Source organism: Pristiophorus japonicus, chromosome 6, assembly GCF_044704955.1.
Source record: "Pristiophorus japonicus isolate sPriJap1 chromosome 6, sPriJap1.hap1, whole genome shotgun sequence".
Classification (NCBI taxonomy): Eukaryota; Metazoa; Chordata; class Chondrichthyes; family Pristiophoridae; genus Pristiophorus; species Pristiophorus japonicus.
Window position 1 is genome coordinate 31,138,704 of NC_091982.1, and position 17,554 is coordinate 31,156,257.

General features: G+C 42.1%; 1 protein-coding gene across 1 annotated transcript; it reads left to right on the plus strand.

The window, feature by feature from the left end:
* The first annotated feature begins 6,547 nt into the window (after positions 1-6,547).
* Positions 6,548-13,850, plus strand: cdx4 (caudal type homeobox 4). Its single transcript, XM_070882008.1, has 3 exons — positions 6,548-6,974; positions 12,093-12,238; positions 13,650-13,850. The coding sequence occupies exons 1-3, from the start codon at positions 6,548-6,550 to the stop codon at positions 13,848-13,850; spliced, it is 774 nt and encodes a 257-aa protein (XP_070738109.1).
* The last annotated feature ends 3,704 nt before the right edge of the window (positions 13,851-17,554 follow it).

The window sequence follows — 17,554 nt, forward strand, 5'->3', positions numbered from 1 at the left end:
TGAAGAGCATGGAGTTCTCTCACTATCCTGGCCAACATGCCTCAATCAACCATCACCAGCAGAAACAGGTTATCTGGGCATTCATTCATTTGTTGTTTATGGAACCATGCTGTGTGCAAATTGGCTGCTGTGTTATCTACATAACAATAGTGACTGCACTTCAAAAGGCATTCATTGCTTGCAAAGTATTTTATGGTGACCTAAGGACCTGATATGGCACTCTTTCTCTCTTTTAATTGTCATCCATTTTCCTCCTTTCCTTTTCATTGCTATCCATTCCCCCCTCCCCTCAGCACAGTTCCTAGCTGCGACTTGCTGCTAATGGAAGTGATTTCAGGTGTGACATACTGTAGGCAGGAATTCCTGTACAGTAGACAGTAGCCAGAAACACTTCCATTAGTAATCGGAGTGGTGTTGAGGGGAGAGGCTCCTGCTGATTGTTTTCTTCTCAGCAAATGCCGACATGCAAACAAGGCCCACAGTCTTCACTGTCAGCATGAAATGTTCATGGCTGACATGTATAACAGGTGCTTCTTTTAAGTTTTGTTATGTTCTCATGGCAACAAGTACCCCCTCCAAGGCCAATATCTCCTACCTGAAGTGCGGTGCACAGAACTGAATGCAATACTCCACATGGGGTCTGACCAAGTCTCTATAGAACTGAAGCATAACGTCTTCCCCTTTGTACTCCAACTCGCTTGAGATAAAGGCCAACTTTCCATTTGCCTTTTCCATTGCTTATTCTACCTGTCCACATTTAGGGATTTGAGTACATTGATGGCTAAATCCTCTCTGCTCTTCCACATTTCCTAGTTTCTCACCATTTAGAAAATACTCTGATTTGTCTTTCTTGGGTACCTCAATCATGGACTCCGCCCCCCCTTCCCAATTTCCATACTCTTTTCCTAACAACGTGTGTTTATATAGCATCATCATCGGCAATCTCTCGAAGCGAGGATGACTTGCTTCCACGCCAAAAAGGGATGAGTTCACAGGTGTTTCAATGAAGGACTTAATATTCCAGATCCCGAACTACATCTTGAAGGGCGGAAGATGCCTGTGCGTGGATTTTAATAATGTGTGGTGGCCGTTGCACACCAGCCACCACACGGGCTTGACAGAGCTAGGTCTTGGTCCAGTGACAGTGGCAAGGATTACCCAAGACGACAGATCTGCTGCACGGACCTAGTGCGCACACATATTGCAATGTGGGCTGGCCCGTGCTGCCTCTGGGCCCTCGCCTCTTCTGTGCCCCATAGTCATGCCTATACAAGCTTTTGCAGCTCCTTTGCCCCTCCTGCTGTACCTGCCCGCACTGCAATCAGCGACCTGGCTTCACAGCCGTCACCCACCTGCAGCAGCACGCATTGCTCCCTGCAGTGGTATGTCGTGGCACGCTGATCCCTCCAATGGTCCCGGCCTGCTGATTTATATAGCACCTTTAACATACTGAAACATCCCAAATATTCACAGGCATATTATCAGGCTAAAACATTGATACCGAGCCACATAAGGAGAAACTAGAGCAGGTGACTAAAAGCTTGGTCAAAGAGGTAGGTTTTAAGGAGTGTCTTGAAGGAGGAAAGAGAGGTAGCGAGGCAGAGAGGTTCAGGTATGGAAACGCCTTTTATAAATCAAACAGATCTATTGGTATCTCCATAACCTCAAGTACACAAATGTATCTATGCATTCATATGACGTTCCTTTGTCCAGTACTTTAACAAAGGAGCTGGAAGGAGCACTTCGAAGATCTCCTCAACCGAGACTCTGTCTGTGACCCAAGTGCTCTCAACTCCATCCCGCAGCATGCGACCCGTCACCACCTCAGTAAAACCACAACACTGCACGAGGTAGAAAAAGCCATAAGACAGCTTAAGAACAACAAGGCTTCGGGAGTGGATGGAATCCCTGCTGAGGCACTGAAGTATGGCGGAGAGACACTATCGGCGTGAATACACGACCTCATCTCTCTCATCTGGAGGGAGGAGAGCATACTGGGGGATCTCAGAGATGCAGTGATCATGACCATCTTTAAAAAAGGGGACAAGTCCGACTGTGGCAACTACAGCGGAATCTCCCTGTTATCAGCCACTGGGAAAATCGTCGCTACAGTCCTCCTCAATTGTCTTCTCCCTGTGGCTGAGGAGCTCCTCCCAGAGTAACAGTGCAGGGGACAACGGACATGATTTTTGCAGCGTGGCAGCTGCAGGAAAAATGCAGGGAACAGCACCAGCCCTTATACATGGCCTTCTTTGACCTTATAAAGGCCTTTGACACTGTCAACCGCGAGGGTTTCTGGAGCGTCCTCCTCCATTTCAGATAACCCCAAAAGTTTGTCACCATCCTCCGCCTGCTCCACAACGACATGCGGGCCATGATCCTTACCACTGGATCCACCACAGACCCAATCCATGTCCAGACTGGGGTCAAACAGGGCTGCGTCATCGCCTCAACTTTTTTCTCAATCTTCCTCGCTGCCATTCTCCATCTCACAGTCGGCAAGCTCTCCGCTGGAGTGGTACAAAATTACAGAACCAGTGGGAACCTGTTCAACCTCCGCCGTCTCCAAGCCGGGTTCAAGACCACCCCAACTTCTGTCGTCGAGCTACAGTACATGGATGACGCCTACGTCTGCGCACATACAGAGGCTGAACTCCAGGACATAGTCGACGTATTTACTGAGGTGTACAAAAGCATGGGCCTCACACTAAACATCAGCAAGACAAAGGTCCTCCACCAGCCTGTCCTTACTGCACAGCACTGTCCCCCAGTCATCAAGATCCACGATGCGGCCCTGGGCAATGTGGACCATTTCCCATATCTCGGGAGCCTCCTATCAATAAGAGCAGGCACTGACGACGAGATCCAACACTGCCCTCAGTGCACCAGTGCAGCCTTCGGCCACCTGAGGAAAAGAGTGTTTGAAGACCAGGCCCTCAAAACTGCCATCAAGCTCATGGTCTACAGGGCTGTAGTGATACCCACCCTCCTGTATGGCTCAGAAACATGGACCATGTATAGTAGACAACTCAAGTCACTGGAGAAATACCACCAATGATGTCTCCGCAAGATCCTACAAATCCCCTGGGAGGACAGGCATAGCAACATTAGCGTCCTCACCCAGGCCAACATCCCCAGCATTGAAGCACTGACCACACTTGATCAGCTCCGCTGGGCAGGCCACATAGTTCGCATGCCAGTCACGAGACTCCCAAAGCAAGCGCTCTACTTGGAACTCCTTTACGGCAAACGAGCCAAAGGTGGGCAGCGGAAACATTACAAGGACACCCTCAAAGCCTCCTGATAAAGTGCAACTTCCCCACTGACACCTGGAGACCTTGGAAAAAGACCGCACTTAGTGGAGTAAGCGCATCCAGGAGGGCGCTGAGCACCTCGAGTCTCGTCGCCGAGATCATGCAGGAATCAAGCGCAGGCAGCAGAAAGAGCATGCGGCAAATCAGTCCCACCCACCCCTTCCCTCAACGACTATCTGCCCCACCTGTGACAGAGACTGTGGTTCTCATATTCGACTGTACAGCCACCTAAGAACTCATGTTATGATTGGAAGCGAGTATTCCTCGATTCTAAGGGACTGCCTATGATGATGATGATGATTTTAACAAAGGCATTACTCAATTCACAATAATGTAGGTTACAGTGCAATCCCAGCCCCCCATGTCCGATCACATGGAGTTGTACATTGTCTCTAGGATAAGGTTTGCAATACCCTGCAGTAGTTTATCTTGATATATATTATAGGCCACTCCCTGTCCCAGCTTCCAAACACCAGGAGGCCACCTTTGTGCTGTTCTAAAGACTATACACAAGGCCAAAACCTTAATAATCAATGTTAGTCCCCGGTGTTGTGCTTGATTTTCTGTGTGTGTGTGTGTGTGTCTATGTGTTTCTGTGTGTGTGTGTGTTCCTGTGCATTTCTGTGTGTGTGTTTCTGTGTGTGTGTCTATGTGTTTCTGTGTGTGTGTGTGTTCCTGTGCATTTCTGTGTGTGTCTGTGTTTCTGAGAGAGTGTTTCTGTGTGTGTGTGTGTGTGTGCGTTTGTGCGGCGGCCCGGCCCGGAAATTGGTGCGGTCCCGGCCTGCAAGACCATCAGCAGGCCGGGGCCATTGGAGGGAGCAGCGTGCGGCGGCATACCACTGCAGGGAGCAGCACGTGCTGCTGCAGGAGGGCGACGGCTACGAAGCCAGGTCGCTGATTGCAGTGTGGGCAGGCACAGCAGGAGGGGCGAAGGAGTGGCGAGAGTTTGTAGAGGGAAGTGACCGGGGCCCAGGAGAGGCGTGAATCTGGGGCCCAGAAGAGACAAGGGCCCAGGGGCAGCACAGGCCAGCCCACACTGCGATATGTGCACGCGCTCGGTCTGTGTAGCAGAGCTGGTCTCCAGTCGCCTTGGGTATTCCTTGTCACTGGACCAAGACCTAGCTCTGTTAAGCCCGTGTGGTGGCTGGTGTGCAACGGCCACCACACATTAAAAAAAATCCACGCACAGGCATCTTCCACCCTTCACGATGTAGTTCGGGATCTGGAATATTAGGTTCTTCATTAAAACACCTGTGAACTCATCCCTTTTTGTGGAAGCAAGTCATCCTCATTTCGAGGGACTGCCAAGATATGATGATGCTTGATTTACTATAATCCCATTTATGGTGGCTAGTCTTAGCATGTCTGTATTCCAGATCTAATTTTTATATTTCTAATGTTTTACATTTTTATTTGTGTTGAGCTCGACAATTAAAAAAAATGATGGGAATACCCAACTTTAAGGCAGATTGCAAGAGTCAAAAAACAATCAGAAATGTTAGTCTCTGCTAACATGTAAGTGCGCTAAGCAGATACTGGCCACTGCCCTGTATGTTCACATTTGATTCAAAACGTTGGTCGAATATTTTCCTCTCGGGTTAAGTATTATATTAACAATTTGCATAATTGCAAAGTGGGTTCCATATGGAGTATATGACTCCAGTCCAATGTCAATCGGGGTTTACGAAGTGATCAGAATTCTGTCTAATGGGCCCGCTGGGTACTTTATAAACTGAGGCAAAAGGGTTTCATAAAACATTTTATGCAGATTTACCAGCCAAGAGCGGAGCTCTGGGTATGTTTGTAAGTTGTCTCCTGCACCCAGGGTACAATTCGTAGACAAGTGTATTAGAAGGGTTTCGCCATCTGCAAATGCTACTTCTCGTACTAGTCTTAGACCAGTAGTAGAGCATAACTGCAGCCTTCCATTCATAAAATAGTCAGCGCTAAATCTAGGTGAATCTCCCCCATTGGAGTGTGGCTTGTAACAAACAGCGCAGTCCCTGAGATAGAAAAAGCATAGTTATTCAGATGGAAAGAGAAAGCCTGATCCGATACACATTCCTTTTAAACTGGAATGGGTTTAACAAGTGGCACTGTAATTGTGAAGGGCTTGCAACTGTAATGTTCACCTTCAGTGAAGAAACCGCCTCATAATACTTTGCACCTCTTTGCACAGTGAATCGTTGTGTCAGATGTCGGCGAATCTGCATAACAACCTGAAAGCCTTTAACAGACAGCATCCCTTTCCCGCGGTTTAACACGTTAAAGTCTAAAGAAACCTAGCTAAAAAAAATTAAAAAGAGGGGCGCTTAGGGCAAATGCAAAATAATATTATTTAATAACTTCCAGGAGGCCATCTCATACCAGTTTGAATGTGCGCTTTTCAAGGTAGTTTTAGATCGGAGTTATACCGTCACATACCCCGATGCACCAGGTAAGTATCGAAGGATGCGCAGCGAATTTTTCCTCCAGCAGCTTCCTGACATCAGAGATTACATTTTAGCCCGCTTCCACACATTAAATAGCACAATTTAATCATTGTATTTACCGAAAGGTAGAGAATTTTACCCTTTTGAAGTATCAACACGTACAAGTAAAATATTCAAAATTCGGCAGACGGCCCCCGTCTTCAAAATCTTTAAAACCTTTCTTGCCCAACTTCACCAAATCTTGAATCAGCCGACAGATTGTCCATCTAATCATCTCAGGCACACACACACACGAGTTGTCTTTGCTGAAAGCGAACCCGGTACATCTTGGGCTCTGGAATTAATCTTTTTTTAAATCATTTTTGACATCTTAAAACCTGCAACCTATTTGATTGTATTTATATCACCGTTAACTTTATAATATTTTCGAGGTCAGATTTAAAGCCTTTAAATCTACCAATTAAAAGTGTTTCAACCCAATAATTAAAATAATGGCGTGTGAATCTTTTAAATGAAACTTTGAACTGATTATGACTGTTGAGACAGATTTATCTAGCAATAGGAAGTGCTACAGAGCAGAAAGGTGGGGTTTTACCAGATCGCCATCAGTTCTTATTTGAATGCAAATCGATGGCCAGGCGGTGCAATGACGTGGCGGCGCCTTTGGTACACCGTTAGTAGCAGGGTCCTGTAAACAATGGTTAATCATGTGCGATAGGGCATGAGCCTCGCCAGACCAATGCCAGTCCGAGGAGACAGCCGCATCTGGCTGCAGCATGCGCGCAAACCCTGACCCTAGCCATGTATGTGGGCTATATATTGGATAAAGAAGTAAGCATGTACCCAGGACCCGTTAGACGACCAAGCATCAATGTATCCACACAGAACTTCGTTTCTCCGCCGCAGTATTCGGAGTATGCGGGATATCATGTGCCTAATATGGAAACTCACCCCCAGACCTCGGTGTCTTGGACCTCTCCGTATGGTCCACCAAGGGAGGACTGGAGTTCTTATGGGCCCGGTCCATCGAATACAGTGCCCGTCCAGATAAGTAACTCTTCTCCAGGGCAGGTTTCTTACAGCTCGCCTGACTATAACGCCATGAACCCCTCGACTGCAGGCATCCTTCCTCCTTTAGATACTATCTCAGTGGGGCAAACGTCGCCCAACAGTCAAAGGCGCAATCCTTATGAATGGATGAAGAAAACAGCACAGATCTCTGCTGCAGGTAAGTACTCTCCACACTTCAAAAATCTACAGGTTAAGTACATTCGGGGCACAAGTAAAGCAATTGTTGGTCAGCGAGTGGAAGGTGTTTGGTGCAGTCACGCTGTGAGGGGACACACGAAGAAGCAACAAGGAGGACAGCGCAATGTTAGACAACGAACTAATGATTAGTACAGACATTGGTAATTATTATATTTATCTACAAGTATCAATGTATGCGCCAATTTTGGGCTTATAGAAAGATGTTACAATATTATTCCTTCTTGGCTTTCTGTAATATTGGAATCTGTGATTAAAGGACCATGGTGGGTTAGTGACCTGGGTAAAGTTCTGTGTTGTTTGAAAACTTGGATAGAAAACCCTGTTTGCCTCTCAACCAGGCTGCGGAGCTTGTTAGGTCGGGTCTGAGCTCTTGAGTTGCGTGCCGTGCACTCGGTTACACTTTCACCCTCAGTCGCTTGGTTTGTTTTACTGCAGTAGAATCCCGTTTATCGGTTGTGAGCTCTAAAGTCTGGGACTTGGTGAAATCTTCCTTTTCACGGAGGGGGGAATAAGCGGTATGGGAAAATTGTTGGGGTTTTTATTGAAAATCTAATTTTTATGTAATTGTATTTCTGGCAAAACAGCTCCGCTTTTATTAGCGTCGATTTTTAGCAATATATAAATTAATTGGCAATTACAGAGCCTTGTAAAAAAAAAGCTACCCGGACTGGTGGAACTGTATCCCACATCAGCCTGTACCTTGCCGAACTATTACAGGGAACTAAATCGGGACAGGCCCGGCGTTCCATTGAAATGGACTGAATGAGAAAGCTAAGGCTCCTAATGAGTTAAAGTAAGATGAAAGGCCGGGCCAAACCCTTCGTGTGTCCCCTCACAGCGTGACTGCACCGTCCACATGCTGGCCAGCCAGGCTCTGCGTGTGAAGGAAGGATCCTACTTGATGTAAAACTCAACAGTTCAAGAGTATTGCTGGCTACGCGATGGCTCGAATAATGTCCGGACTGTTGAGGAACTGGCAACATTCTGAAGGTCTGGTGGATCAAGGATGTCCGAGAAATGCTGAACATTACTGTGCGGCGGCTAGCTTTATGTCCAGACCCTTTTACTCTCCACACAATCGATTAGTCTCATTTCAGCCACATTGGAACAAAATGCAGGTGTTGCAGCCTCGGATATTCGCCACTTGAGTGGAACCATTCTACATTTAGCTCCAAGCTCTACTTTAGCCGAGGAGTTCTGAAGTTTCTGGATTATTAATCATATTTGAAACTGTTTGAAAATATACGTCCCGATTTGAAGCCATTGCCAGTCAGCACAAAGTCTTCCCGGATATATCCACTGAGGGTTTCAGGTCCATCCGCGTCTGCAGACAAAACTGGGAACATGATCGGATCCAGTCACAGCCATTGTCATCTTATATAATAACAATAATATTGTAGCTGTCTTATCCCCGTTTCCATCGGTTAAAGTGCCAGCGACAACAAAGTCATTTATTAAAGCGCTTTGGCCTTCCAGCATTCAAAACGTTTGAACGATTTTTTTTCAGTATTTGAGGATCGTTATCAACCAGTAAACCAACACAACTCCTCCGATTTCATTTCTAGAAGCGCAGTGAAGCCTAGTGTCAAATATAAATGATCAGATTGACCGAGAAGAGGTTTTAGGGCCGGGAAGTGAACTGTAAGATGTTAGCATCAGGCAGCTTGGTTTCTGAAGACTGCGGGTCAATGCGGGGAAGAATCCCTCTAACGCCTATGTTAAGGTTACACAGAGGTTACACAGTGTGTGAACAAACCTGGGCCACTCTTCGCAAGCTCCCAATGTTAAGTCGTACACAGCGTGTTAGTTTGCATCTTGTTCCTGTTGTCAGTGTCATGTGAACACGACTCCAGTATTCGGCATTTCAACCCAGTTTATTTCTATAGATTAATACATCTCTTCGTCATGTTTAGTGAGTGAAAGTCTTTTTTTAAGTGAGGTGTAACAAAATCAAACTTATTTATTTTTAAGAGACAGAATGTTTCAATTGAGTCCCAGATTCCAGTGATGGAATCCCATGCAAATTGCAGGAGCTGGGAATGGAGCCAGGCGCCGGTCTCGGTTGTAATGCTAATTTGCCATCCTGTAAACTAGCTGTGAGGTCCCGTTTCTTCAGTCACTACATTGTTATTTGTCATATTCAGGCGGCATGCCCTTTCAACACTTTTGTCGCTTTGATATGCGCCCTGTTACGCTTCCTAACTCCTCATTATCTGGGAACATGGACGCTTTATATTACCGGAAAGGGTGACGATTTTCACAATAAATAATGAATCTTGTCCTTGTAGCATTGTCTGGCTCGCAATGTCCCCTGAATTTTATTACAAAGGTGAATAATGCGAGTGCGGATGGCCGCGTTATAAACCGAGGTCATATTTACATAGGCTTCGTGTAACCTGTTGAATTTTAACCCTTGCCACACCCGCAAGACAGGTCAATTCTTGTTCAAATGCAAATATGTTTTATCGGTGACCTGTGTGTGCGCGCGCAAGTGAAGTATAAATTCAACTTATTTCTGAATTTCGATCAATGAGGCTAGAAGTGGAAATGTATTTTACTAACCGTAATTGATTTATAATGAACACTTCTGAAATTAAACACATTAGTATTTTTATTTTGTATTAGTAACCACATCATGTTCAACCAACTTGTCCTTCACATGTCACCAATATTCAAAGAAATAAATTATAACATGCTAAAATAAATCGCAATAACACAGATTATGCTGGAAATGCATTGCAAGTCCGTCAGCATCTGAAAAGCGATATTATCGTGTGATGGGGCGATCACAATCAAGTAGAAAAAATAAAGATTAATTTTCTAAATTGTCTTTACAAATCCTTGATTTAGCAATGATGGTCCATTTGGAATGAGGGCGACGATCAACACTCTGACTCATTATAGAAACATAAATATTGTTGGTTAGGGACTTGACGTTATAGTTTAGGGAAACAGAAATAGTTCATTGGTTGGACGCCGTTCAAGAGCATAATGCAAAAACATAATGCAGATCCAAGAATAAATCATTGGATATGAATAAACTGCAATATTTTCTTTTTCTAAACTAATTTCAAATGGTTTGAATATGGTTTGTATACTCTATAAGTAATTAAATTGAATGTTATTTTGAGGAGGCCAAGCTTGTCTCAATAGCCTCACGTTTCATTAATCTGATTCCCCCAAACACACTTTTGACGCTCATTTGGTTCGGATCTATTGAATAAAATATTTAAACATTGATTCCTATATTCTGCTTGTGTTAAAAACAAGTAAATCAAAAGATGGTCCATGAAAAAAATACTGCTTGTTTAAAGCTGATTAATATTAGCGTTAATTAAAGCGGAACTGTTTATTGCATCCGCCAGCATCACTGGCTGCAATATAAATTAAAACTTGAATAGCAGGTCATATATAACATTTCCCTTTCAAAAAGGTTGGTTCTCTCTTTTTCTTACCTACTTTTGGGCCTATGAGCCTGGAGACGTTCAGGTAAAAAGACAGTTTACATTTTCGATGTTGTTTTTAACAAAACAAAAAAGATGCTTTTAAGATGAAAGTAGATGCCGCCACTTGTTTATGTGAAGTAAATCAAACAGATTGGCCTGTGATCCAGCTACTAGAAAGCCACCCTTTTGTAAAATTGACTTGTAGCGCTTTGTGTGGAGTGTGTTCGCTTTATCATATGAATGCCGTGTTGTTAACTTGCCCAAGTGGCTGTGTGCTTCATCGAGCAGTCTGGTCCCATCGTTCAATTACTGGGATTAGATTAACGAGCTACAAACATTTACAAGAATTAAAGGTTTTAAGGGGAGGGGGCCACATTTTTTTTCATTTTCCGTAAGTATTTAGATTGAAATTTTAAATACTGTACACGACAGTAACCTATAAATTACTGTGACATGGAACTAGATGGATTGCTTATACAATTAATTGTATATGCAGACGGATCTAATCTGGTCTTTTTGGATTTATGTGACTTCATCCCAGTAGGTTTTCTTTTCCAGTGATATACTTGCTGTAGCATTTTTTGTAACGCGAGTTTCTACTTTAAAACCCACAGTTTGAGCACCGGGCAATTAGGAATTCGGAATGTTTTATTGTAGATGGGATCCTCTCGCTGGGAGAGACGCTGTAGAAGGCTGTGCTGCCGAAATCGACACTTCTTGAAGTGTCACTTTGCACACTTAAGTACATTTTGTTTTGAGAATTTACTTATCTGGGACACAGTTCTGGTGGGAAGGTAAATATTTATCGAAATACAGGCATACGTAACAGCAACACGCGGAATCTGGATTGCTGCATCAAGAAGTTTGTAAACCAGTAAAGACTGAGATAGATGAAGAATTCAGTGGTTAGAAATGAATTCTAATCACTTTATATTGTCCAGTGAATATAAATAGCCTCTCTAACTCTATCATTGTTGATCGGAATGGTCTGTTAGTAGAAACGTATAGGATATTGATTCCTCTTAAAAGTTCACTTGGCAGTTTGTGTTTGTGAGTTGTTTTGTAAATTTGTTGGTTTCATTTATTAGTACAGGTACTGGGACGCAACAGTTTGAAAACTTTCAATATTCTGCGTTAATGTATTTCAAAACATACTTAAGTGGACCAGTCTAAATTAAACACAGTTTAGGAACTGGGAGAATTGCAGTAATCGAAATTATATTTGTTTAAAAATATTTTTCACATGCAGAGCATCTTAATGTTGACTGAAATGATATTAATTCTTCCCATCGGTCACGATGCTACTTAGTTGATCAACTGCATGAAGGTGCGAGATCCACTCTTACTGGAGCCCTCGTTTATTGAATGATTTTGCGTCAAAAACCTACAAAGCGAGTATTAAACCCGCAAACAGACACAATTAGCACAGGGTCTCTAGAAATGATACACCGGAATACTGGAATAGCACTGATGTATGTAACATTTGAAAGGCCGAGAATTAATGCAGACATTTAAATCATGCGTTCAGATAGATTCAGGTGGTCAAATAAAAGAGACACTCCCATTTTCAAATTCGGGTGTGTTGGCTTGGTGATTGTGTTGCTTTAAATTTCCTCGCTGTCGCTTTTCAGGTAAAACCCGGACAAAAGACAAATACAGGGTAGTTTATACAGATCATCAGAGGCTTGAGCTGGAGAAGGAATTTCACTACAACAGGTACATTACTATCAAGAGGAAATCCGAACTGGCAACCATCCTGGGACTCTCAGAAAGACAGGTTGGTTAATACTAAAAAAAATTGGGTACAGAAATCTGCAGTGTTGTTGAGAGAGCTTTGTAGATGCAAGTTCCCCCGACTCCCACCTCCCCCTCCTCTCTGGATTGTAATTGCTTTCTGTTCAATTATTGTCATTTTTAATAAATTATTCTCATTTTCAATAAATTATTCTCATTTTCAATAAAGCCTCAACCTACTCACTTCCAGACTCTCATATCATTGTGTCTCAAACCTTAACTTGTCTTATTCTCTGTCAGGCACCTGCTGTGTATTTCCATCATTTTCAGATGTTAATTTCTGAAAATCCAATTTTGCATGAGTTTCTTTAAAGAAATAAGGGAGAACTGCAATGTTACAGCAAGAATTACAGAGAAAATATATTTTCAGTATTATAAAACTGAATAGGCCAGGCCTCTGATCAAATTATTCAGCTAGTTTCAGGCTTGTAACGAATACAGTATTAAATGGCATCACTTTATCACTAAGATATATTCTTTCTGTGAGTTGTGTGAGGCTATTTTTGCATATTAAATGATAACTTGAAAACTATATTCATTATTTACAATATCTGTCACCATCAAGCTCATATATGACTCTTTAAACCCAAAGACCTGATAAAACAACACAACAATTGGCACCTTTAACAGGAGCAAACAAGGTGCTTTACAAAAAACAGGTTGGTGGCGAGGAGGTGGGGGTGGAAGTGGGAAGCTGATGAAGGTGACTGGTCCAAGAGATGGATTTTGTGGACACTTTTAAAGGTGGGGAGAAATGTGATTTGGGAAGAAATTTCAGATGGTGGGGCCATGATAATGAAGGCCATGTTTCTTAAATGAAAACAGAAAATGGTCAGTAAAAAGAACAGAAAAGTTAATGATCTTGCACCCTAACCATTGCATCCACCTTTCGAGTGCTGGCTGACCATGTGTATTTCCAGCATTCATTTTATTTCAGAACATCAGCTTTTGCAGTTTTTTTGCTTTTTATTTGAAGGCTGAAGATCTGTAGACAACAGAATTATATATAACAGTCCCTACACTGCAAAAAGTAAGTGATTGAGTGAAGTGCTTTGAAACATTCTAAGATGTGATAAGGTGCTACAGGGTAGTGGAAATCTGAAGCTCCCTCCCCCAAGCAGCTATTGAGGCTGGGGGTCAATTGAAAATTTCAAAACTGAGATTGCTAGATTTTTGTTAGGCAAGTGTATTAAGGGTTCAAGAACTAAGGCGGGTAGATGGAGTTAAGATACAGATCAGCCATGATCTAATTGAATGGTGCACCTGGCTCGACAGGCTGAACCGCCTAAATAAATGCACAGATTTCTTTCTGATGTAACATTTCTTGCAAGTTACCCTTCTTATTTTCTATCTTTGGGGATACGATTTACAGTTTTAATTCTATTTCCACTTAGGTGAAAATCTGGTTCCAGAATCGAAGGGCCAAAGAACGGAAGATGACCAAGAAACAGTTGGCTCAGTCTGATGGCTGTCTGGCTCCCCACGGTCCGGGTCCAGGGAGTCCTGTGGAGATGGCAGGGCAGATGCTGCTTGGGGGCCATATCTCTGGGGGCCCACCTGTCGGGAATATGGCCCAAGTAACTGTCACACTCTAACCAGTGCACAACAGCAAGGACTTCAGAGCTTCTGAGGATGACCCAGCCACATGCCCAGGATTATGTACAGAGAGCACTCCATTTGAGAAAAAAAAAGGCGCTTTACATTTTTGGAAGATTTTACGGATATCAGGGAGCTATTCGCAATTTATAAAGTCATGTGATCACAAGCGGACATTTTATATACAGATCAAATTTTGACTTGAATATTAAAGTTATTTGAAAGATTTTTTAAAAAAGAGTCTTGATAACATTCCTGGCCATATTGCGTTGATAATTTCATTTTTTATTATAAGTTTGCATACGTAAAAGTAAAACCATTACACATTTAAAAAACTTTCCAAATATTTTACTAAGGAGGTGAAAAGGTACCTCTAAAAATGAAAGGACAGCTGAGTGCATTGTTTCACCTGTTGTATTATTAAATGCGGGGTCATACTCTGTAAACTATGCAACTGTATACAGTTACTCAGTCAAAATACACGTGTTGTCTGGGCTATGTGTTCAGCAAATTAGTTTCCATTCCCAATTGCTGTGTCTCATTTTTAATCTAGAAATGTATAAACCTGCAAAAACTAGTTTTCTGACATCTTAAGGTACAATTCTTTATCTGACTTATTAATAAAAGGGTGTTTTGGGTACATTTCCATCTGCCTTTGCATTCGAGTACCAGCGAGTAAACTTGCAAGGATTTGATCAATTTGGAGATTTTGTAGGTTTTAAACTGTTGGGGTTAAATTAATTAGTTAAAACTTAACAATATGCTTAAATGCAAATACAATTCTCAAAAATTTAGAATATATAATACAGGTTGTTGGGCTATTGGTATGAAATGCCATCAGTTGGTGCCCCTGTGTTTGGGTCTCTAACATTGGCATTTGTAATGTGAGGATAAGGGGTCCCATCCGTGTGTTGCTGCACACACCAGGTTATCAGGTTCAAAGAGTTGGGCTGAATTATGTTTGCATAGAGCAGAGGGTGCAAAGGTCAGGGCGAAGGAGTGCACCATTGTTATAAAATACTGCAGTGCGAAAGAATTGATGAGCATATCTGCTAAAAGAGAATTTCCTCATGGACTACCTTGAGTTTGGTTCAGAAGCCTCAATAACACAAAACTACTCAACCCAACTTTTGATAACAAATAAAGGAAATAAAAACAGAATTATAATTTGGAGAAGTGTTAACTTCTATTGCTTTCACAGCAAGTAAATCGCCTAAATATTCTATGTTGCATTTACACTCAGACTGGGCTGCAGCGGCTGTTCCAAGCATCTATTTACACAACCTGGCTGGAGCTCCCATTTCTACTGGCCAGCAGAGAATTTAGTGCATTTGTGGTTACAGGCATACTTAACAGCTCTCCTCCCCTCCAAGCAATTACATTTAATTGTTTAAACAGTGCAGGTGGCAGTATCTGCATTCTCTAAACATTTGAAGTAACTGCAAATAGATTTTAAAAGTGTCCAGAAGGTCCAAGGACCCTGCGGGCACTTTTTACATGTTTTTCAAACCTAAGAAGAACTCACTTTCCATTGATATTGAAGATGCAATGTAAATGCACTCTGATTTACCAGGTTCTCCTTTCATCAAGTTTAGGAAATTATTCATTTTAAACACAACAAGAGCATCATAGACTGAGACACCTGTAAAATAATGGGTATAAATGCGATTGTTGACAATGTTAACTCTGTATATAAATCAACAAAATCACCCACTTTGAAAAAGTTCACAAGTCACATGTCTGGCAAACTGGTCAGATGTTTATATAAAAGCTTACTAAAAACATAAGACCAGGTATGTATTTTATCACCTTAACATATGTAAGCTACTTTATACCTATATATTTTATTAAATCGCAAATTGTATATCCTTGCAACAGAACGCGCACATTGGGTTCATATCATTTTGCATGTGATTTTATACTTGTGAAATTTCCTCATCCCTGACATGCTGTCCGTCAATATCAAAGATGAAAGTGACAAAAATAAAGTATCTTTTATAGTCTTTATTATCAGTTTTTCACCCTGATCTACTAAAGGTATGGACTCTAGCTGAGGTATGGTTTCACAGGTGCTGACAGTCCTCTCCTGTACCTTACCCAAGTAGAAATGTTTCATGTGTGAACCTGAACAGTAAGTATTAATTGATTTTGGAGGGCACAACAATCAAGCCCAATCCGATTCTAACCCAACATTTACACACACACTTTCCAAGAGGGATCAGTGGTTTGCGATTTCCAACACTAGTCATCGGATAATGAACAGGAGTAGGAACTGTAGATGATTTTCCCCCTCTAAACCCCCAACTCTCAGTCCAAGCCACCTTGGCCAATTGTAACAACCCAACTACTAGCCATCTGTGATTATCTAACTGAACCCGTGAGAATTGAAACTAGGATATAGTGTTCCTTATAACAAGGTGCTCTGTCTGACACTAGGGGCTCAGTTGAGATATGGAGACTATATTAGAGACGCATGTAACAAGGGTAATATGGTTATCATGGGGGACTTTAATCTACATATAGACAGGGCAAACCAAATTTGCAGTAATAGTGTGGAGGACGAATTCATGGAACGTATACAAGTTACGTTTTCTAGATCAGTATGTTGAGCAATCAACTAGGGACCAGACTATTTTAGATCTAGTATTGTGCAATGAGAAAGGGTTAATAAATAACCTTGTAAAGGGACCTTTAGGGAAGAATGACGATAATATGAAATAATTTTATATTGAGTTTAAAAGTAATTTAGTAAAGTCCGAAACTAGGATCTTAAACCTAAACAAAGCAAACTATGTAGGTATGAGGGGCGAGCTGGCTAAGATAGATTGGGAAACTACATTAAAAAGTATGATGATAGACAAGCAATGGCTAGCATTTAAAGAATTAATACATAATTTACAACAAATATATATTCCTTTTAGGCACAAAAATCCCATGGGGAAAGTGCTCCAACTGTGGCTAACAAGAGAAGTTAAAGATAGTATTAGATCAAAGGACCAGGCTTATAATGTTGCCAAAAAGAGTAGTAAGCCTTAGGATTGGGAAGGTTTTAGAATTCAGCAAAGGAGGACCAAGAAATTGCTAAGGAAAGCAAAACAAGAATGAGAGTAAACTAGCAAGAGACATAAAAACAGATTGTAAACGTTTCAATGGGTCTGCAAAATGTACCAACCAAACTCTCGTTATCGCCCTCCCCAGCTCTGGTGTGCAATGGCTGATTTATCGCCACTGGCAGCTCTTCGACCAATTTCTGGATGGGAGGCGCAAACTTTATCATGGCACTAAAAGTACCACTCTGCCTGGATTAACATCGCAATAGAAGTGCAACCGAATTTCTAGCTCATAATACTGGAGAAATTAATGGTGCTGATGACCTGCACCCATTAAAAAATGGTAGTTGCAGTGATAATGGATGCACTGATATTAATCTTCCAAAATTCCATAGATTCTAGAACGGTTCCCACATATTGGAAGGTAGTAAATCCCCTATTTAAGAAAGGAGGAAGAGAGAAAACGGGGAACTACAGATCAGTTAGCTTGACATCAGTAGTGGGAAAATACTAGAATCTATTATTAAGGACGTGGTAACAGAGCACTTAGAAAATAATAAAAGGTTTGGGCAAAGACAACATGGATTGTTGAAAGGGACATCATGTTTGACAAATCTGTTAAGAGTTTTTTCAGGTTGTAACTAGCAGAATAG